The 22,712-nt window shown below is 41.7% G+C and overlaps 3 protein-coding genes across 3 annotated transcripts in view; all 3 read right to left on the bottom strand.

Moving 5' to 3' along the window:
* Window positions 1-2,620: 2,620 nt before the first annotated feature.
* On the bottom strand, window positions 2,621-6,498 carry rbm15b (RNA binding motif protein 15B). Its single transcript, XM_036560170.1, has one exon. It carries the CDS (start codon window positions 6,274-6,276, stop codon window positions 3,655-3,657), a length of 2,622 nt encoding a protein of 873 aa, XP_036416063.1. The 5' UTR covers window positions 6,277-6,498; the 3' UTR covers window positions 2,621-3,654.
* A 4,020-nt stretch (window positions 6,499-10,518) lies between these two features.
* Window positions 10,519-16,527, bottom strand: manf (mesencephalic astrocyte-derived neurotrophic factor). The gene is made up of 4 exons (XM_036559941.1): window positions 16,326-16,527; window positions 14,837-14,964; window positions 14,607-14,748; window positions 10,519-10,996 (listed from the first exon to the last, which is right to left on the bottom strand). The coding sequence occupies exons 1-4, from the start codon at window positions 16,411-16,413 to the stop codon at window positions 10,812-10,814; spliced, it is 543 nt and encodes a 180-aa protein (XP_036415834.1). The 5' UTR covers window positions 16,414-16,527; the 3' UTR covers window positions 10,519-10,811.
* Window positions 16,528-20,306: 3,779 nt separating this feature from the next.
* The window catches only part of dock3 (dedicator of cytokinesis 3), a 201,097-nt gene continuing 198,691 nt past the window's right edge, over window positions 20,307-22,712 (bottom strand). Inside the window, 1 exon segment of the mRNA XM_036559488.1 lies at window positions 20,307-22,688. Coding sequence (XP_036415381.1) covers window positions 22,131-22,688 — 558 coding nt within the window. The 3' untranslated portion in view covers window positions 20,307-22,130.

The raw sequence follows: 22,712 nt of genomic DNA on the forward strand, positions 1-22,712 counted from the left end.
TTCATCTGCATAAAAGAAAACAATCGAACTGCTGAGTCACATGACTGCTACTTCACCACTAGCTGATTAACTTGAGGCAGTATTTTCTCACATATATTCACACTGAAATGTGAGCAAGTTGTGTGTATATATATATATATGCATGTGCAGCTTTGTATAAAATCATGAGCTAAATGAGAACACTTCTGATAACTGAAAAGACACAGTGGACTTACCATGTGCTTTTCTTCATACATCTTCAGAAAATAGGTAAAAGGAAGTCAAGTGATGTCATCAGTGTGATTTTTATTTCAAAATGTGTGTGTGTGTAAAAAACACTGCTGTTTAACTTGAAGCCAAGATTTGTACAGGCAACAGCTACTACTAGTAACCATAACCCCATGGTTTTAAAGTGGGTATAATAAACCCCAGAGTAAGACACATAACCATTATATAATCATATATATATATATATATATATATATATATATATATATATATATATATATATATATATATATATATAAACACACACACACACACACACACACACATATATATATATATATATTCCTAATACTCCAATAATCAATAGATTTTTACATTTTTATACTGAGTCACCCTGTTTCAAGTAACACAATGAGGCCTATCAAGCCTCAACTCAATGTTTGAGTTTTACAGATTTTTTTTTTATTTATGCATAAACGGTTAAGATGTCCAAAGTCATTCAGAGTGGTTTGATATGAAATGCTCTGTTCTAGAGAAACGTACCCAGTCAGAATTGTTCACAGTGGTGGTGACAGGAACCAGACGTCTGAAGAGTTTAACACCTCTAAAAGCTCCTTCACAGAAAGTTCTTACACAGAATAGTTATGAACATGCTGCCTGGTGCCTGAGACAGTTCTGAGAGGATTTTGGCCAGATATTTTAAAATGCGTTCATGGCGGAGAGGTACATGCAGGTAAGTAATGCCTACTGAGTCCTACCAATACGCCTTGACATTTTATAGCCCTGGGAACTAAAGAACTCTGAACAGCATATCCCAAACTTCACTCGTTTCAAGATAGTTAAACCAAAATAAAAGTACCCAAAGAAAAATGACATGTTCTGGTTGTTTTACTCTTATCTACATTATATATACAGCTCATACATATAAAAAGAATACACATGGATATATGTGAATTGAAAACACTGTGACCCCTGGTTCCTATCACTACCACCAAGTGTCTCTACAATTATTCACATATAAGTAGCACAAATTAAAATTTAGTGAGGTTGATGATGAATGGATGGTTTATAGGAATGTGGACTAAGCCTAAAGAATATGCATATCTTAAAACAAGGTACATACATACATAATTTCATATGCAGCTTGAAACTGATACAATTACTGACAACCAGTTAGGATGTCCATTCTAAAGCTGGCTGAAAAATCCTGTATAAAGATGATCTAAGATGATTTTATTCACAAAAGCTTTTTGCATTAGTGGTGGGCAATGGGAAAAACACTTTACAGTTATTGTAAGAAACTGTCAATATGCTTCTTCTGAGCATAGTGTGGATATTAACTGCACCCTGATCAACTGCATGTTTTACTACAAAAGGGAGCATGATTAGGCCTGTTTAGCTTGATTTACAGCAGAGCATTTTGTAAAGCACTGAACCCAAGTTTTTTTGTTTTTTTTTAACTATTCCACCTTATAAAATTTATTATAAAATCATATTTTGTCAAGTATTTTGATATTTTGGCCACCCCTACTTTACACAAATACCCTCCTTAGATCATGGCAATATTCAATGAAACCCCAGTTTCTCCTTCTGAACCCTTTTAAACATTTGTTGGATGGTCGACTCTCTTTATTAAAGTGTAAACATTTCTGCAGTTTGTAGTCTTTGAAAAGCACGCATACTTCTGCAATTTTGCCATTTAGTGTAATGCAAAACAAGCTCATTAAACTGAAGATATATAAGTTAAAATAAATGTTAGAATATATAACGTTGTGGTCTAAAGCAGGAGAAATTTCATCAAAATGTGTCCAAAGTTTTGAACCACTCAGTCTTAAAATACTGTGTCAACATCAGGATTATCAATATTCACATACAGTAGCTATCAGATAATTTTAGAAAAATCCCAGCTGTGATTTGAGTACCATATGAGTAATATTCCCTCAACACGTGAATTGGTTTGCAGATTTAAGTGTCAAATCTTAATTTCTTGCAGCTTAATAATGTACAATCTTTAGCTCAGTGCTTAATATGCACTGCCAAGTCCATCCCCTGAAGCTACTGCCCACTTGCACAGCAGGACTGTTGAATTAAAGTCAAACCCTCCACCGTGTGACCATACTGCCACCTAGTGGTGACATGAGTGACCAAGACACAGGCAAAAAAAACTACTTCCTAACTTGTTTTCCCTCTCACGCCTCATACTGATGCTCCAGCTCAAGTGTGGTTGCCTGGTTACCACTAACCTTCACATTATTGTTTTGAAGTGAAGCATCCGGATAGGTAGCTATGGAGACGTGATATATGCTCAGGGACACGAATCCACATTTGAGGTACTCTGCTTCATCGTCGGTGGTCAACGCTATGACACAAACCTCCTGGAATTAAGAATCAAAAGACGAGAGCTGAGAGAGAATTAAAAAGACGACCATGAAACGTTTACTTACATTTTCAGATGGCATACATAGGACAAATACAAACAATAGAAAAGGCTACATGTGGTATAACAAAACGGAGTGTCAAGGAACCGCTGCGGAATGAGTTAGTCATACAACTGCTAAAAGAAAGAGGAGCAAATGATCCTTTTTCTAAAGTAGTGCTGTTAAACTTGATGTATTCCTTCACAACAGCAACAAGGATTTTCAGTCATAGTATTTCTTACATTTTTTTAAAGCAGCTTCAATGTCAGCTTCATTTAAAACTTGTTAACATTACTCTGAAATGCATTTAGTGACCTGGAGAAAGCTACAAAAATAAAAGAATTAAAAAAACAATGGAATTTTGCACTAACATTATATTAGCACACAGAGCTTAGAGTTCGTACTATTGTTTAACAAAATTAGTGTCACGGGAAGTAAAATTAGTACAGTTTCTGGACACCTGCTGTTAACGCTGAGTGCATTTGTCGGAGACATTGCTGAAGACATTTCATTTGACAAAATAAGACTCCAGAGGTAGATGCTGCCTGTAATGACAAGTCCCTCCCCTGTAATGGATAAAATGCTGTCACAACTACTACATTCAGAATATGGCATGTTTAAGTCACACTTGGTCTGTCAGCATAAAGAAACATGGAGAGAAAACCAAACTCTATTAGACTGAACAGAGGAAAGCAACCGTAAGGGGGGGGGGCGGAATAGCGGCTTCAACATAAATCACTATGCTTGACTTCCCGTCAAATATACATTGGATCAGTGGAGAGGAACCTCTGTAAAATTGCCTCCTGCATGCAATATCAATAAAAAAAAAAAATGAGGTACAATAAGGTACTAGAATGCTGTGGATAAAAACAAGATTAAAAACAACCGTCAGTCAAGTTTCTCAAGTTTACAAAGCGATGAATCAGTTCAAATTAGTCCAAAAACGGAATGCTGTGTGAAAGGCAGTTACTGTTTTCATTGAAAGTTATAAAACAAAGCTGTTGGTTGCCTCGGCAGTAGAAAAGGAGTATTAAAGTGAGTCTTTAACAACCACAATAACAAGGTGCTCCTCCTCTATTTTGCCCAGTGTTTTCAGAGCAGTCTGAAGGTACTGTTGGGAGAACTCGCAAGGGGGGAAAGCGTATAGCATACCCCCCGTCTCGCGCTCTTTGGGCCCGCCGAGGGGCAGGCTGATGACACCGGCTGCCTGCTTGTTTCTGAGGTAGGTGACCAGGTTCCGGAGAAGGCGCTTCTGGAGGCCCGGCTCTGGAGGCGGCGAGTCCCGGTCCATTGGGCCCTGCACGGCCAGGAGGACGGTGTAGCCATCGGGGCTGCCCAGCTTGATGCGGCGGGTCACCTCGTCCAGCTTGGGCTGGTCCAGCCGCAGTCGCTGGGCTATCTTGAGCTGGGTGATCTTGGCACTGCCCGTCTGGTTGTCTTTCATGAGGGAGAGGAAGAAGCTGGCTCCTCCTTCCAGGATGTGCATGTTGGTGGGGAAGCTGCTGTTCTTCAGGACCAAGGAGCCGTGCCACACTCTGCTGAGGGTCTGGGCATATTCGGACAGTGTGCTGAGCTTTTTTGGCTCGCTCTTGCACTTGTCTATCTGTGCGTCCAGGTCTGGCTCGCTCTTGCGATGGTTGCGCTCATGCTCCCCACCTTTGCGGTGCTGGGCTGAATCATCCTGTGACTGGGGCCGCTCATCACTGGACTGGTGGCTGCTGTCAGGAGTGTGGCTTTGGGGTTCGGAGGTGGAGTCAGGGAGGCGACCACGAGCCCGGTCCGGGCTGTCCTCTGGAGTGGAGGGGGCACCCGCTCTCACTCTGGCGCGACCCCTCTCCTCAAACAGGCGCTCACTGGGACTGACACTCCGACTCCGGCTGCGGCTCCGACGCTTGCGCCGCTCGTCCCAGCCTTTGCGGTCCGAGTCTCTGTCCTTGGCCCAGCGCTCCCTGCTGCGACTGCGGGCTCTTCCTCGACCAAAGGCTTCTGTGCTAGTTCTACGCTCCGGGCCCTTAGGAGGACTCCAATCGCGCTCTGAGATCCCACGTTCCCGTTCCCTCTCAGCAAAAAGCGGGTGGGATGGTGATCGAGCCCGCGCCCTTAGTTCTCTCTCCAAGCTGCGGTGGCGCGCGTAACCATCACTTAGGAGCTCATAATGTGATGGCAATGGAAGGGGCAGCTGGTACTGCTGGGGGTATGCCCGCACCTCCTCAGCTTTGGCGAAATCCACACGCAGCCTACGGTTGGGGCCACCCAGGGGGAAGCCACGCATCTGTGCACACGCAGCCTGGGCTGCATCCAGGCTCTCATAGTGGATGTAGGCAAAGTTGTCTCCTTTCACATAGTCAATGGTGCGGATGCTCCCGAAGCGGTCGAACTCTCTGGCCAAGGCGGCCAGCGACACATTGGGGCCCAAGCCACCCACCCATAGGCGTGTGGTGGGATTGGCCTTGCCGTAGCCAATCTTCACCTGGTTGCCCCCGAACACCCGGCCCTGCATGGCCACCTTGGCCCTGTGAGCCATGTCCAAGTTTTGGAACTTGATGAAAGCATAGGCGCATCCTTGTCCGCGGGCCGGCCGCTTGATCACAACCTCCTCAATAACACCATACTTCTCGAAACCCTGCCTGAGCTCCGCCTCCGACACATTGTGATCCAGGTTGCCGATAAACAGATTTCTAGTGGCTCTCTGGTCATCCTCGGGTTTCAGGTCGTCCTCGGCCTGCAGCTGTAATGCAAGGGCACGGCTCCTCTCCTCCAAAGCACTGTAATAGTCCAAGAGTCGCTCTCGCTCCCTGGTAAGCCCGACAACACCCTCGGCGTAATGCCTGGCTCGAGCGTCCCGCATGGCACTGCCTCCAGCTCCTGGCGAGAGCGATCGCTGCCTGTACGGATAAGCGGCGTGCAGCAGGGGAGCGTAGGCCACGTCCGGCGGCGTGCAGCTGCGGCGGCGCACATAAACCGGCTCCACCCGGAGCGGACGGTCACCCAGCACCAGCCGGGCCCTGGCATGGCGTGCCTCCCGGGCACTCTCCACCTGCCTGAAGTTCACATAGGCCACCCGGCCCAGCTCGGGCGTGTGAGAGAGCTTCACACTCACGTCACCAAACTTCTTGAACTCATGGAAGAGCTCGTCCTCGATGTGCTCGTCGGACAGGTGTGAACCCAGGTTGCTGACCAGCAGCGTCTTATATTCGAGGCCACTGCTACTTCCAGCAGCACCGCCCGCGGCCCCGGCCACACGACCACCGAGGAGCTCGGTGCCCGCTGACCCTTTGCCCTTTCCTGCAGCCCGCTGGCCGGACCGCACGCTTGCGTCGTGGTGCAAGCGATGATGCGCGCTGCTTTCGTCGCGCGCGCGAGCCTTCTCGCGTTCGCCACCGCGAGCTTCGCGCTTCACATAGCGGCTGTCGGCGAGCAACAGCGCGAGCGGCGGCGAAGGAAGCAGCGCCGCAGGAGGAGCAGCAGCGGCGGCAGCCACGGCGGCGGCGGCAGCCGCAGCGGCGATGGCGTCCTCCCTACGGCTGCCCTCGCGCTCCCGGTCCCGTTCCCGATCCCGCTCTCGTTCCCGTTCCCGTTCCCTCTCACGCTCCCGAAGCCGTTTAGCGGCGGCTCGCGCGGGGCTCGCATCGCGGTCGGCCTGCCTCTTCATCCTCTCCCTTCAAACTTTTCCGCGCGGTGGAGGGAAAACCGGGTCGACGCGAAACGAAGCGACACTAACCCGCCGCGCCGCGACGCGCGTGAAAATGAGCGCGAGCGAAGGCGGAGAGGCGCTCGCGTTCCGTCCGACTGGGTGCGAGAAGCGGAGACGAAACTTGCCGGAAAAAATACAAAAAAAGCGTTTACAAACAGAGGCATCATACAAGCTGCATCCGCGCCGCCATCTTGGACAATGGAGAGGCGCGCGCGCGCCGCCGATGGGAGGAGCTCTCGCACACGTGACTCAGCACGGCATGAGGCCGCGTCCCAAATCGGACGCTTGTGCACTAAATAGAGCGACTAGAAAGTGCGAGTTCTTTGTAAAAGACTATTAAAACTGAGTTTTGCCTTGAAAATAATGCAGAAGCCTCCCTGCTGAAAAAAGCCATAGAAACCATTACGTGTCCCCGTTGGTTCCTCATGGTTTTGTAATGTGTTGTGGCTTTTTTATTGGGTTCATAATCACAATGTAGATGATCCTATGCTGGAAACTAGTGGTCTGTATTGGAAACCATTAAGCAAATTCCCTTTAGAAAGCAAAAGCAGGGTAGCACTGTCATTAGTGACTGATCAGTCTTTCGTGGAAAGAGGGGGCGTTTCTAATGAAGCAGTCATGCTTTGTATTTGCACGTTTGCATACAAACCCTATAAACCTGCCCTGTGGTCATAATGGGATTCCCATGAAACAGGCAAATAGAAGCTGACGTGACTTAATGTACCAGACTTCACTGAATCACAGTTCACTGCTGTTTATATAGATACACACATGAAAACTGAACGAGAAGCACAGAGGCTGTTACCAGTTTAGCCATCAAAAGGGTGATAATGAACTAGGATTTTTCCTTTATATTCATATTGTGATACCTTTGAGGAAGACCCTGCAACCAGCTGCCTGTACATACAAGACAATGACTTTTCCATTTAAAACCATGGCTAAAAATACAAAAATATTAATAGATTACATTATTCCAAGGAGAAATGAAATTAGATTTATCCCTCTTTTTCTGAACTGTGCGACAGATGTAAAGCATTTAATAGAACCTCATACCTTTTGGGTCTGCCCCAAAATTTCTTCCTTTTGGACTCACTATTTTATGAGTTTAAGTATAACAGGGAAATTTCTCCTGACCCAGTATTGGCTCTGATTGGTTGCTCAGTAATCACACTTTCCTTACCATATAGACGACAGCAGGCATTAAAGTTTGGCATGATTTTGGCAAAAAGGAATATTCTTAGGGAGTGGAGATCTGAGTATCCTCCCTTGTTTAAAGTATGGCTTTCTGAAATGGTTTCTTCTATATACTTGGAGAAATTATGATGTATCAAACAGGTTCAATCAAGAAGTATAAAAGGCATCAGACCCTTTCATTGAACACCTTCAACACTGATGAATGAACTGTGACATCCCCTTTGGCAATTTAACTTCACCTTTTTTCTCCTCCAAACTGCCAAGAATATGACACTACTATTATGTTTTACAATTTTTTACTTATTGTTTTTGTCTTTTTTCAGGGGTGGCTGTATATGTACAGTTTCTGAACTTTGGCTTTTTATTTATTTATTTATTTTTGGAGGGGTGGGGGTTATACTGTTCTTTTGTCTTATTCTACAAAAATCTAAATAAAATATATTTTAAAAAATGCTAAAAAAAAAAAACAGTATAAATGATTTCAGCAGATCATCTGAACTTGTGTGAGTCTTGGTCATGGCTTCTGTATTACAAAACTAACCAAATTAGCTATAAAACTAATAAAAACTAATATACACTAAATGGCCAAAAATTTGCGGACACCTGCTCATCCAATGTTTCTTTCAAAATCAAGAGTATTAAAAAGGGTCCTCTGCAGTAACAGCCTCTAATCTGCTAGGAAGGCTTTACACTATATGTTGAACATTGCTGTGAGGATCTGATTGAGCATTAGTGAGGTCAGGTACTGATGTTGAATGGTCAGGTCTGGATCACTCCAACTCATCCCAAAGGTGTGGGATTGAGTTCTATCCTTCCAGACACAGTTCCACTGCTCCACAGCCCAATGCAGGAAGGCTTTATACCCCTTTGAGCTGCGCTTGGCATTAAGCATGGTGACCTCAGCTGTGCATTTAATTCTATGAGCATTTAAACTCCTGGGTCAGCACATTAATGCTGCTGAATTCACTAACAAGAAGGGATGTCTACAAACATTTGGACATATAGTGTATGTTAATGAGCTCTGCTCTGATTGGCTGCCTGATCCCAACACTCCTTAGAACTTCAGCATAAATGGAAGGACAAACCTGAAAGCAGGCAGATGTGTGTAAATGCACTGGTCTTTGTGAAATCACAAAAATACCATGTTTCACCTCCCTCTCCCACCTATCACTGAGTGAAATGCTCAGCCAGCTCAGAGACACTACCAGCTACCATGTTTCACTCAGAAATGCATCACAGTACGGAAGGAAAACTGCTTAAAAAACCCATTCAATTCTGAATTACAATAGATTTAATATACAGGGGGAAAACAGCACGACACACACAAGAGAAATAAACCTACACAGTGCAAACCATGTTATGTTATGAACTGCTGAAAGATTCAGAGACTTATGATACTTAAAGACTTGATATATTTCTACCTTTAGGTTGAGTAATAACCAAGTCAGTGATAAATAAGGGCAGGTTTTAGTATGACATTAGTGCCGGTCAACTTACAGACCAAACACATCAATCTAATCTCATACCGCTCTGGTTTAAACACTCTGATTACAGATTCATCCCAAATCCAGGAAACTGATACTGTGTGAACACAACCAGTGCATAACCAGGAAACGTGACTGAACTCTTAATCTCATATCCACTGCAAAAGCTCCATCGAACTGAATTCTTCGAAAAGCAAAAGAAAGGAAACCACGTTGGTTTTGTTATTTTAATGAAAAAGTATAGTACAACTGTAATAAACATGTTTTACAGCGAAGTCCATTTGAATTGAACCACATTTAGTAGTTGCATCACCCTCCTCATTGGTTTATTATATAATAGTCAAATAAAAAAGCCTTAACCATTTGAAAAGAAACTACAGTGTGTTGTAATATCACCCATACCATCTGAGTAAAAACATTCATCACTCTGGCTTGAATGTTTCACTTGTCGAGTGTGCAAGAAATGGAAAAAAGTCAAAGTTTAAAGTGAGGCTGTTTTTCACTTCAACCTAAACCACGATTGTACCCGTATGTGTTCTGTTAACTGGAGTGAACAGTGATATTAACATAAGCTTCACATATATGAGTTCTGTTAACTGTCATTGGCAAGTCGTGAGCACAAGATTAATCTTTTTTTATGATGTGATGTGCGCAGGCGCTGAAGAAATTAGGCTGGAGTATTCCTTTAAAGGGCAACTCCACCAATTTTTTTTTTTAAATCTGCATAATTAAATGGTTAAGATGTAAACAAAGTCATTCAGAGTAGTTTGGTGTGAAATGCTTAGTTCTAAGAAACTTAAGTCACAATTATTCACAGTGGTGGTGATAGGAACCAGAAGCCTGAAGAGGTTAAAGCTACATCACAGAAAGTTCTTGAATTAAATAGTTATGAATACCCAGCCTGATGTCCGAGACACTGTTTTACAGTAGTTTTGAGAAGTTTTGGCCTGAAAGGTGTTTTAATCAATTTATTCTAATGTGTTAATGGTGGAAGGATACATTAAGGGTGTTCTAAGGCAAAATGGTCCCTAAAATAAACAGATTTACAACTATTTTACCATCATCAACATTACATATAAAAACCCTCAGAAGACGTTGGTGGTTTTGGATATTAAATAAAATGGCTATATTTGTGTTGTACACATCAGGACCCCTGGTTCCTGGTTATCACCACCACTGTAAAGAAATCAGAGTCAGCAAGTTTCTCTATAAATGAGCCATTTCACATCAAACCACTCTGAATGACGCTGTTTACATTTCAACCACTAAATTCTGCAGACATTTTTTAAAAAATTGGTGGAATTCCCCTTTAAGAGCTGGTTTAGTGAACCCTGATTAAGCCTAGTCTTCAACTGAAGTGCAAGATCACAGGAATTTCACACATAAAAACTCCATTTAGTATAGGTCTAGGCTTAATCTGGGTCAGCCCAAGTTTTTATAGAAGTACAATGTGAGTAAGTACTGTAAGTAAAACAGATGTCTATTCTGAAACAATAGCGTCCAGGGGACACAGACAGAGCAGTGAGAGACAGTATGTTTGGTTTATTTGGGGCAAACTGATACTACAGTCGTTTGGGCTGAAACACAGCATCACTTTAAACTCTCAAAAAAAAAAAAGAAAGGAGAAACGGAATGTAAGAGAAGAATGAAAGAATGGCTGCACTCTCAGACTTCATGTTAACCATTAGATTAAAGGGCAATAAGACAAACAAGACTTGGGTCCCCATTAGGTGGTCAATCAGCTGCACAGCGCAAATCACCCACCCACAACGCCTTTATAGCCACTCCCTCCGTCCCGAAATTCCGCGAGAGTGTTTACAGTTCTGTCCGTGCCTTGGCTGCATTTGGCGCATACTTAGGCATGAGTTCAGTGATCTTGCGGATGAAGTCCGATTTCTCCACGCAGCCTTTACAAGACTCGCCCCACTCGTCCAGGATCTTCTTCAGGTCCTTCACCTTCAGTTTCTTTAGGTCGACGGTGCTCAAGTCAACTTGTTTATCTGAAGAGGGAAGCAAAAAAAAAGCACTTTAGCAGAGATGACAAATATTCAAATGGAGCCATTAGTGATTTGAAAGTCAAAGCAGATGGCCTCTTTGGGAAAAAAAAAATTTATGATGTTCAATATTCCACACGCTCGACTTCTAAAACATTATAAGGAACATTTTAATACACGTGACACACAAATCTCTGCCCACGCGCGTCTCCAATGCAAATACGCCCACCCACTCAGTGTCTGAAACAACCATGGAGAAAAGAGACGAATGGTGGAAATGCGCTTATGCTTCAAACGCTGCCATGGCGATTTAGCTCCTGCTCTGCTGTTGTGGCTGTGATTCGATCGAATTAGACCATTTATGATTCTAGATCTTTAAATTGGGCTATAAAATCATATCATCTTTGTGCGACAGGTATAATGTTGGGGTATATAATCTAAATGAGGTTAGAACAAGCACCGTCTCCTCATTTGCACATGAAGCTTAGAGGCCCACAGAGCTGCATTCAGTGTGGTTCACTTCTCAAACACTTTGCAAGCTAAAATGGTGCTATTACACGCATTTTTAAATATTTAATCACTCATTTTATCTCATGTGCACACAGTTCAGTAGATACCAGTGATTTTAAACCATTTGTATAGTTGAAGGGAAAAATCCACCCATTTTTCTAAATTCATTCAGACAGTACGTTTCAGAGAAACTTACTGTGTCACAATTGTTCACAGTGGTGAACAATTAGGAACCAGATGTCTGAAGCCTCTAAAAAGCTCCCTCACAGAAAGTTTTTAATTATATCACTATGAATACATGGTCTTATGGCTGAGACATTGCTTTACGATTGTTTTTAGATAAGATTTTGTTGTAAAACACTGTTTTAAATCCATTCAAGGTGGAAACACACATAGGGCGTTGTATGGTAAAGTCAGTCCCCAAATCTCGTGCAGGTTTATTAACCACTTTGGATAGTAAATAAAATGGCTATATCTGTGTTGTAGATGTTGCGACTACTGGTTCCCATCATCACTAAGAAATGAGAGTTAAACTTCTCTACAATTAACCACTTCACATCAAACCTCTCTGAATGACTTACTGAATGAGTTTACATCACAACAAATGAATTATGCAAATATATTTGAGAAGAGAAAAAAAAAGAAAAGAAAGAAAATCAACGTAATTCTCCTTCTCAAACAAACCACTAGGGCTGCCATGACCCAGAATTCAGTGCATGAGAGACTGACGATCTGCCTCTGGGGGACTGGATTTGCTTCTCCATTTGAAACCACACATACCAGTGGAGCTTTACAGCACCACAGCAACACGGCTCACTTGATGAATGTGCCACTGGGATGCAGCCGAAATTTATTTTTACACACACACACACACACACACACACACACACACACACACACACACACACACAATAAAGACAAAAGTATTGGGACACCTACAGGAACGTTTGTAACATCCCATTCTAAATCCATAGGCATTAATATGAGGTTGGTTCCCCACTTTGCAGCTATAACAGCTTCCACTCTTCTGGGAAGCTTTCTACAAGATTCTGTAGAGTGTCTACAGGAATTGTATGCCCATTCATCCAGAATAGCATTTGTGAGGTCAGACACTGATGTTGGATGAGAGGGCCTGGCTCACAATCTCTGTTCTAGTTCATCCCAGAGGTGTTGGATGGGGTTGAGGTCAGGGCTTTGTGTGGGCCGGTCAAGTTCTTCCACACCAAACTCACCCAGCTATGCCTATATGGACCTTGCTATGTGCACTGAGACTCAGTCATGCTGGAACAGAAAAGGGTCTTCCCCAAACTGTCCCCACAAAGTCAGAGAAATACAAATGTCTGCTGAAGCATTAAGATTTCCCTTCACTGGAACTAAGGGGCCTAGACCAACCCCTGAAAATCGATCTGACTTGTTGCAGCGCTGGCATCCTATTACAGTACCATACTCAAACTCAGTGAGATCTTTAGAACGACCCATTCTTTCACAAATGTTTTATACACCCGTGGCAATGGGACTGAATAAAACACCTGAATTAAATGATTAAGAGGTGTATCCCAATACTTTTGTCCATATAGTGTGTGTATGTATTTATATTATATTACAAAGCTGGCCATTCACTCACATACACATTACAGGACAAATATGTAATATAACAAATATGCCTCTGTGCACCCTTAGTGAACTACAGTTTTAAAGAGGTATAATACTGCCGCCACTTTATAGACCCTCGCTTCTGTTTACATATTCAAACCTTCCCTCTTATTTACATACTCTAACGCACTCACTGTTTGGCTGCTGAATGGGAGCCTATGGCATCTATTAGTCACTAGTCCACCTTGTGATTCTCTCCCGCATTACATGGAGAGGATCATATTCAGGCATGTCTATCAAATAAAGACAATGTTCTACAGATTAAACTTACACTAGGCTAGTACCACAGTTCAGTAGTGTCATTACAGTGTCAGCTGAAAAAAGGCATAGAAATGGGCTTAACAATCGATATATGGGTGCATTCTCTAATGCAAAATAAACAAGACTTTACTACTGCTGATCAAAACTGATGTGCTCCAACTTGGGCCATCTTCTGCAATTACAGTCTTGCAATGAGCCCAGCTGTTTAAAGGTCAGCTGAAGAAGGGCTAAGGTGAAACACGTCCATTTGGACAAGCTTTTATTTTGCATTTGAAAGTGCAGGTAATACCTGACGGACAGGCAATCACTTATCATGTACATCATATCTACTTCTGAACTGTGGTGTCAGTCAGGGGTGGGCGATATGGCAAAAATATAACATCACAATGTTTTTTCTGAGGTTTGATACGTTGGATCGTACAAAAAGAACCTAAAGTGCCACATTAAAAAATAATATCAAAACTGTGAGTTTATTACTGCTTTTTAACATTTCACATACTGTACTAAATAGGATTAAATATGTAAATGAGAGCCTCTGAAGTAAGTCACTAGTTCACCATGACGATATTGTTATGTCGCATTGTCACAGTATGCTTTTCTGCATGTATTGTGGGCTTCAGCACTGAAAAGTATACTGTGACGTAATGCAACATAACAATATCGTCAAACTTCTCACCCCTAGTATAAATTAACTGATTAATTAAGTGATTAAGTGACCCTTATTAGTCTCACAACAGGGACAACTCACCTCCGCATTTAACCCATTCATGCAGTGAAACACCACACACACACTAGGGAGCAGTGAGCACACTTGCCCAGAGTGGTGGGGAGCCCTATCCACGGCGCCCGGTAAGCAGTTGTGGGTTAGGTGCCTTGCTCAAGGGCACTTCAGTCATGTACTGTCGGCTCAGGGGATCGAACCGGCGACCTTCTGGTCACCAGGCTGGTTCCCTAACCTCCAGCCCATGAATGCCTCTATTTGCAATAATTGCAAATAGTTCTTTCTATTCAATTGCTAACGTACCTTGAAAGTTTGTGTGGATGTTTCTACAGGCTTGATCGTGCATTTTTAAGCCAAAATTCCTGATCAGCAAAGAGCTTTTCTAGAAGTATGTAACACCAATGCAGTACATGATCCACTTCAAGCAGAAGAGAGAAGTAAACCAGAGCTGTACACAAACGCATGACGTACCGTATTTCAGTTCACAGATCTGACTGTCCTTCTTCTTCAGCTTTTCACACACCTTCTCCACCGGTACATGATAGCTCAAGGGTTTGGAGACTTCATTGATGATTTTTGTGGCTGCATCACTTGTCGCTCCTATATAGTAGCACTAAGAGGAAAGAAGAAAACATAAATGTGGGCAAATGACACATTTCTAACACCACGAGCACACAGCGAATGATGAAATGACGTCTTACCAATCGATTTTCTTTCCCTTTTGCTTCTTTGCAGGTTTTCAGCAAAGCTTTTTCAATAGCATCACTGGTGAACTTCACATCATTGTCTTTGAGTGACTGGTAAAACTTGCCCAGAAAGCTAAGACATACTGCAATGACAAACAGAGAATGGTTAAAAGGTGTTACTACAGCTGTGCCATTAAAGGTCTAATGGCAGAATGTACTCTTCCTCATTATGAACGAAGCCAATTAGACCAGATCAGCCACCAACTCAGACAGAAAAAGGTGAAAGTCACTTCTCACCACTTTCCTCCACATTCACACCTTTACTTTCTGGTATGGTGGCTTTTTGTAGCGCACAGTGCCAGCTAATGGCGTGCTCACACCATCTTAAAGGGGAACTCCACCAACTGCATGATTAAATGGTTAACATGTTAGTAAAGTCATTCAGAGTGGTCGGGTGTGAAATGCTTCGTTCCAGAGAAACTTACTGAATCACAACTGTTCACAGTGGTAGCGATAGGAACCAGATGTCCACATCTAAAAGCCCCCTTAGAGAAAGTTATTACATTAAACAGATATGAATTCGCTGTTTGATGTCAAAGACATTGTTTTCTGGTAGTTGTGTGACAAAGTTTTGGTCTAAAAGGTATTTTAAACAATTTTAATCCATTCATGGTGGAGGGATACATGAAGGGAAAACAGTCCTCATAGAAAACTTATGTTTTCAGATGATTACCATCATCAGCATTACATATAAAAACACAGACACGTACAGGCTCACTGGTGGTTTTGGATAGTAAATAAAATGGCTATATTTCCTTTGTAGACTTTGGGACCGCTGGTTCCGATCAGCACCACTGTGAAGAAAATCTGTACTGGTAAGTTTGAATGCATTTGTTTAGAATTTTAACCACTAAATTTCGGAAATTTTGAAAAATCAGCAGAATTCCCCTTTCATTCAGAGAGTTAGCATCCTGCTACATCAATGATCCTGTGGCAGCATCTACACGACATTCACCGCACAGGGCAGTTCACTCTCTTGTGAACACCACGTCCTCACGAGTGGCCACTGTTCAGCTTGACCCGTGGCGACCTGGACTTTACAAGGGTCTCCGCCGGTCAGTTCACTCCATTAAAAGGTATGAATCCCAGCCAGCTAACGTTAATTAGCTGTCTAAGCCAGACTCTGTTGAGCTCTACCGGGGCACACTAATTTATGCTACAGCAAATGAAATCAGGTTATACGAATTTATCCGTTCCACCTTAAATGGTGCACTATTTAAGATGGAACGGACAAATTCGAACAAGAAGCTGGCAAAAGCCCACTTCAGCCTCGTCTGTAACCGTACAGCTGATGATATTGTAACTAGATAACAAGCTACATCTTTTACATACGTGTTACAACTCATAACACAAAGTTACGCTTTAGGGCGAAATTCTGCTTCACCTGAGGGAAACACTGACACAGGCTAAGCTAACTTAGCAACTGCTGTTAGGATGAACTCACCTTCACATTCTCCCTCCTTTAAAGCATCACTGCTGCTCGGCACCAAGGCGAGGGCGAGAGCCACTGATAGCCCGCTTAAATATAACATTACTGTGCCGTGGTGAACAGTTTTAAATACAAAACACAGAAGCGGCGCAGCGCCGTCTCGTCCACATGCACTGTGATACAGATACCGGTTCGCAATCAACGCAAACGTACCGTTTCCGCCAAGTCCCGCCCACTCCCACACGCTATTGGTCGCCGTGCCACTCTTCGCGACGCGATTGGGCGTCTTTGCTTATCTCGCACCACGCACTCGCTTTTGATTGGGTGTGGATTGTTCAATCCTGCGACAGAGTCCAGTTGGCGCCTCCCGATTGGAGGAGACACCGGGAAGTTTGGCCGTTTGTGATTGGACGGCGGTTTGATACGCCATATTTGTAGTCCAGAAGGTTCTGGGCACTTGCACTGACGTTGAGATGATGGAGGATGTTCCTAATAATGGAACATAGTCGATTGTTGTACTTTGTTTATGTTGTAAAAGTTAATACATTATATACATACTGTGTTTATATACAGTACTGTGCAAAAATGTAGGCACTTTAGAAAATTAGATTTAATTAGCCATTTAATTGGGCAAGTAGGTGTTTATTGGCTCAGAAAATCACTACTGTTAGACTAAATACAAATAATATTAATACAATAATTAGTGATTTTAAGTGTGTAAATGTTTTGCTTAACTATTTTCAAGGTCAGTATTATTTTGGATTTCATCCAATACACATTTTGCCTAATGAATCTTTCATAAAAAGGGGAATTTCCCTGTTTTTCCAACATTGTGTACTTTTTGCCTTAGAATATGTATATATATATATATATATATATATATATATATATATATATATATATATACATACATATATATACATACATATATATATATATACACTTGTCTTAAACCACTCTGTCTGGCACTGTTTACAACTCAGTGACTGAATTATGCACAAGTTTTAAAAATGAAATTCCCCTTCAATACTTTAATGCTTTTGCCAAACTGGGCCCTGTAGTGATCCAATTCTCATCATTGGCCAATGAGCAAGTACTGAGTCAGACGTGTTAAAGCAGAATTGGATCATACTACTGAATGTTTAAAATGCACAGGGACTCCACATTGGTGATAAAAGAGGTCAAAAAGGCAAGTCAGACACGAGTCGATAAAACATTATCTTTAATGTTAGGCATTATTAATGAATTCCACATCACAGCAGTTATAGGAAAAAAAAGTGTATTTACATCTAAAGTTCACATCACATTTTGTCCATGCCAGCACAATATATACAAAGAAATTACTTTGAGAATACTCGTACAAAGGTTTCCTAATCTCTTAATGGTAAAACATAACTCGTTCTTCAGATTTCAATGCAAAATACACAAAATAACTGTAGTGATTAGGCCATTGAAAGAGTCACTTGTTTCCATTTGCTGTTTTAGTCTTAAAAACACATTTACATCAGAAAGTACAAGGCAGACAATTAATCCCAATCTATACATGATTTGCCCTTCTTAACCGTATAAATACACAGCTTCTGAAGGATTATGTACATAAAGACAGACGTGGTGACGTACGAATTGTAATGCTTCCAAAAGTATTTTAGTACCCATCTTTCTACAGTTTTTCCTATGTACAAAGAAAAAGTCTTTCTTTTGGGTTTCCCTTTACTGGAGCTGTGAAATTCCTATTGTCAAGGTATCGTCATTTTCACATGATTAAAAACAGCCACTTTTCTCTAACAGCAATCTTTCAAAAATACAGGTCAAGAGACTCTTTACTCTAGTTATCCATACAATATGTAACCGACTATATGTTGCTCATTTCAGGGAGTCAGATATGAACAAACTACTTATCTGGACCATCTGAAACCCAGTGAGAGTGAAGAAAGGGAAAAGCTATCGACCTGAAAAACCCCAAAACTCCTCATATCAAAGCAAAGGCCACCTTCAACCCAAAATGTTATGATCCAAAATGAGTTTTACTCTGTCAAGACATCAGACGGGTAAATATATGTACAACTGTTTTAGCTATCATGTTGTGGCTGTTGAATTCTGACTATATATTTTTGCCTGGACGTTACGAAATGAAACAAATGAAGAAAACCAAAGTAAAAACCTACACGACACGCACACATGCACACTTACAGTTAACATGAAATTTGAATATTTACAGGAAAAAACATTAGCAAAATCAAAAAAGTTATAAAAAATGTTGAAACAATAAATATGAATAATTTTAGCTGTAGTTAGAGGAGTGGTATTCACAATTTTTGCCAACCCAGATATCTTGCCTTAACACTGTTTCTTTGCACAAGTATGCAAATAACTTTAACAACCCCTTAATATTCATAGTACTAACGTAAGAATACTCATACTAGCACAAATCACCTTAATATCCTTCATTATGTCCTCAACCCAAATCATCATAACGACAATCTCATATTCTTTTGGCGCAAAAAGACTTGAGCCATCGCACCATCAAATCATCAGCCATCACTCCTGTTCTTAATTAATTAAGAAAAGTGTGTTACTACATGAATATAGTAAAAAGGATAATGCCTTTTGGATATGACTGATAAGGAATATGGCAGATTAAACACAACTCCTAATGCTCCTCGGCTAAGATGACCATGGTTCATGAGTTCTTCCGTCTCTGACATTAGAAGGCAGCTACTTTCTAACTGTTCCCTTTAAACATTTGCTCTACAGTCATTAACAAAGCCTGATCTATTGATGTACCTTCTTTTTGCCAGATGTTTGTACCACAAAGAATACAATCTTCACATTACACACACAGAAACGAACAAAACAGATAATACAGGACAGCCTAATTGCTTTTGACATCCTTCAAGTATAACAAGGGTTAAATACAGTTTTATAAATCATGTGCATTCTCTATCATATAGTTCTTCTATTTGCAAGACGTCAATAAAAATAATTACTTTTCAAACCCAAAATAGATCCTCTAGATAAAGTGACATGCACCAGATCCCATCCAATTTGCTTATGGAACTGTCTATCTTCATTGTGAAAGGGGCAGATGAAGTGAAAATTGAAATTTGTGGTGTAAAATTACATAATCACATAATACAAGGTTTATATGAACTTATATAAACTTGCAAATGCCCATAAGTGTAGCAAAAGAAAACAAGCTAAATTGTCTTAGTACTGTCTTTATCAGGCCCGTGCACATAAATTATTTGGGTTTTTATTGGGGGTTGGGGGGGCAGCATGACCGTAAATTAAATTTCATTTGCAACACATTGCAAACCTTTCATGTTTTTATGGTTCAGATGAAAACAAACATAGCGTTAGAAGTTTTTTCCCACTACTGCCCCAACACCCCAATCACCAGACTGCAAGGCTGTAAGGTTACCTACTGTTATAATGTCTATGAAAGTCTGAGTTGTAACTCTATTTAAGAGTCTACAGAGCCTGTCATAAATCCCTGTTGTTGTTTTTTACAAGAACAAAAACCTCAGCAAATTATTAGTGCATGTTTGTTGTTTAGAACAACAACTTTATAAAATGGCATGCCTTCTTAATGGGATTACTGTTGCTTTATTGGTGGGATTTCCAGTGTTGTGGTGATGTGTGCACCTGAGTTACCCTGAGGTGAAGTCTAGAAGGGTTCGGTTAGGCCAGATTTTAATGAATGTGTCTGTGCACGTGCCTGATCTATATAGTGAAATACGGATATGGACATTTTTTCTTTTTTGGTACACTAAATAGATACTGCTGTTTGTATTGAGACTTCTCTATAACATCAAATGTGTGTCTAATATTATCACTGCCCATAGAACAAAACCACCACATTAACTGAGATGACACCTTTTCTGATTGGTCCATGTACAATGGCATGGATTTATCTGTAGTAAAATGTATGTTTTATATCAACATGTGGTGGACAAACAAAAAAAAAATAACACAGGTTTGAATACTTTTGCAAATGGATGTATTACATTATTGGAAAGATATTGGAAGCTACTCTAAGATGACCTGATGAGAGAAAAGAAGCTATTCTACATGTATGAGAGGTTGTAAAACAACTTTGGGAAATCATGTCTAGAGAAACTGGGCAAGTTGCAGCGCAAGGCATTAATCCATAATGGATGGGGTCAGGTAAGGTAAAATTAAAGTCAACAGTGAAAAAATGTGCAGAGCTCCACAGGCATCTCTCTTCTAAACTCATTAAAGTGGAGCACACTAGTCATTTTTTAGTCAATTATTTCTCTGCTGTATCGCCACAGTAATGAAGACAACATGCACAGCTGTACAAAAATCTCAGCTTTTGAAATTATAACGTACATTATATCTCCCAGTTCTTAAAAATAATCATTAGACACAACATCATATATCCATCAGGAAGCAATTGCACATCCTTCAGCAGCTAAAAGGGTCTTCGAAAATCCCTTCACTTGCATATAACATCGTACATTTTTGAAAGGTCCTCACTCAGCGTCCTTATATTATTATATAAGCTTGTATTTCTTATTTTTTACTATACAATTTTATTAGATAAAGTTAGGGAGTTTTACATTTGCTCTATCTAAAAATATATTCTTCTTTTACGAAAACTGCCAACTTAATGAGAAATAAATCAAATAAGAAAAAAACCTGCTGGGCCTCAAAGCAGCTGCACTGCTAGAAGACATCTGTGAAATGGCTTTTATATTACATCTCCTTGTCTGTGGTGTTATTCGCATAACTGGATAATAGAGCTCAAAGTGGTTGGCTGATTTGCTTTTGAAGCACGATAATAAAGTGTGTGTAATGAAGCTTTTGCAAAGTACATAAGCCTCTTACTGCCAAGTCAGTGTGCTACCGCTCAGGAGAAGTGCTATGTGTAGAGTTTCCTAATTCAGCTCTCAAACTAGTGAGTCATAATAGTAATAGAAAATCGACTCTAGCGGAAATACTAACAGCAGTTCTGACATCAATATTGTAGGCTCTCACAGACAGAAAGCCCTATAAATGTTATGGCAAGATAAATGAGCATTTTTTTAAGTGACATAGAGAAGTTGAGACTCTTATGACAGACAGTTCATCAGTCTGTAATTACAGTAATATGTCGATGACTATAAAACCATCCAAAGGTCTCATTCAAACCAATAAGCAAGTCAAACAGGCTATTATTTTAAATAAGTGTCAGTTTTTGGTGTTCCGGAACTAAGTGCTAAAGTGCGGCTCTTCCAGAATTGAAAAGTGATGCTCCAAGAGGTAATGTCATAGTCTAAATTCAGTAGTTTTTGCACAAATAACCTATCAGCCTACTGTCAACTCAAAATCTCTGAATGAAATTTCCACTTACACTATATTTTAAAAGAACATTCAGTACTCTTGTTTGATCAGTGTAATAAAAAGTGAAGGGACTAACACTACACACTCAGAAGTGAATTTCATCAAACTTTTTCCCACAGGATAGGCATCGTCATTTAGTATTTTCTGTTGCTAACCTATGAGAACATTTAGCAAAAACCTTCATCCTATCACTACCTTTCATCCTGATCAAGGAGGGGAATAAGAGCGAAGGAACAACTTTGGACTCACAGTCCCCAGTAAACAACCATAAACACAAAATGTAAGTTTATACCAGTGTTTAGAAGCTTAGAAACATGTTGAGCACTCATGAAAAAAGAAAGACCTTATTGGAGGTAATATGAATTGAGAGGAGAACATTCCCAAAAACCAATCGCTTAATTTGGACTCTACCATTCTCCAAATCCAGCTTCAAAAACCAGAGAATCAGCCCCGCTCTTCATCCTGATGAACTCCTCACTCCTCACTGATGCCATGCTCCCAGGCCACTTTGGCCTGTTCTTCCTTGTTGGTGAGCAGTGGTTGGGAGATCTTGCGAGGCATGGGTCGTGGAACAGGCCTCAAGTCCTCCTCAGGTATGCAGCCTTCTCTTAAGTATGGTTTTGGAGGAAGTGCAGGTGGTGGCTCGTGGTGGTGGTAATGGGGGTGTGTGATGTGGATGGCGTGGGGGTGGTGGTGGCTGTCTGGAGGAATCACTGGTGTAACGCCCACCGGAGCAGAGTGGCTGCGGCAGGGGGCGGGCTTCAGATTGTCCAGCACCTCAGGCTCGGAGACGCTGTACCGGACGGGGAGGTAGGGCGTCTCGGCCTCTTCCGTGTCCGTGGTCCAGGCCTGGCTGCTGGGCACTGAGTCCAACGTGTCAGCCCGCGCCGGAGGCTCGGAGGAGGACTGGACGAAGTTGCTCTCGCTCAGGGAGGAGACACCGCTGCTGGCGCTGCCGGACAGGGTGGAGTTACTGCCATCCAGGCCCGACTGCGGACTGGTGGGCGAGGCAGGTATAGGGTGAAGGGGTGACTGTTAAGGAAAAGGGGCTATGCA

This window comes from Colossoma macropomum, unplaced genomic scaffold (genome assembly GCF_904425465.1).
Source record: "Colossoma macropomum unplaced genomic scaffold, Colossoma_macropomum, whole genome shotgun sequence".
NCBI classification, from domain to species: Eukaryota; Metazoa; Chordata; class Actinopteri; order Characiformes; family Serrasalmidae; genus Colossoma; species Colossoma macropomum.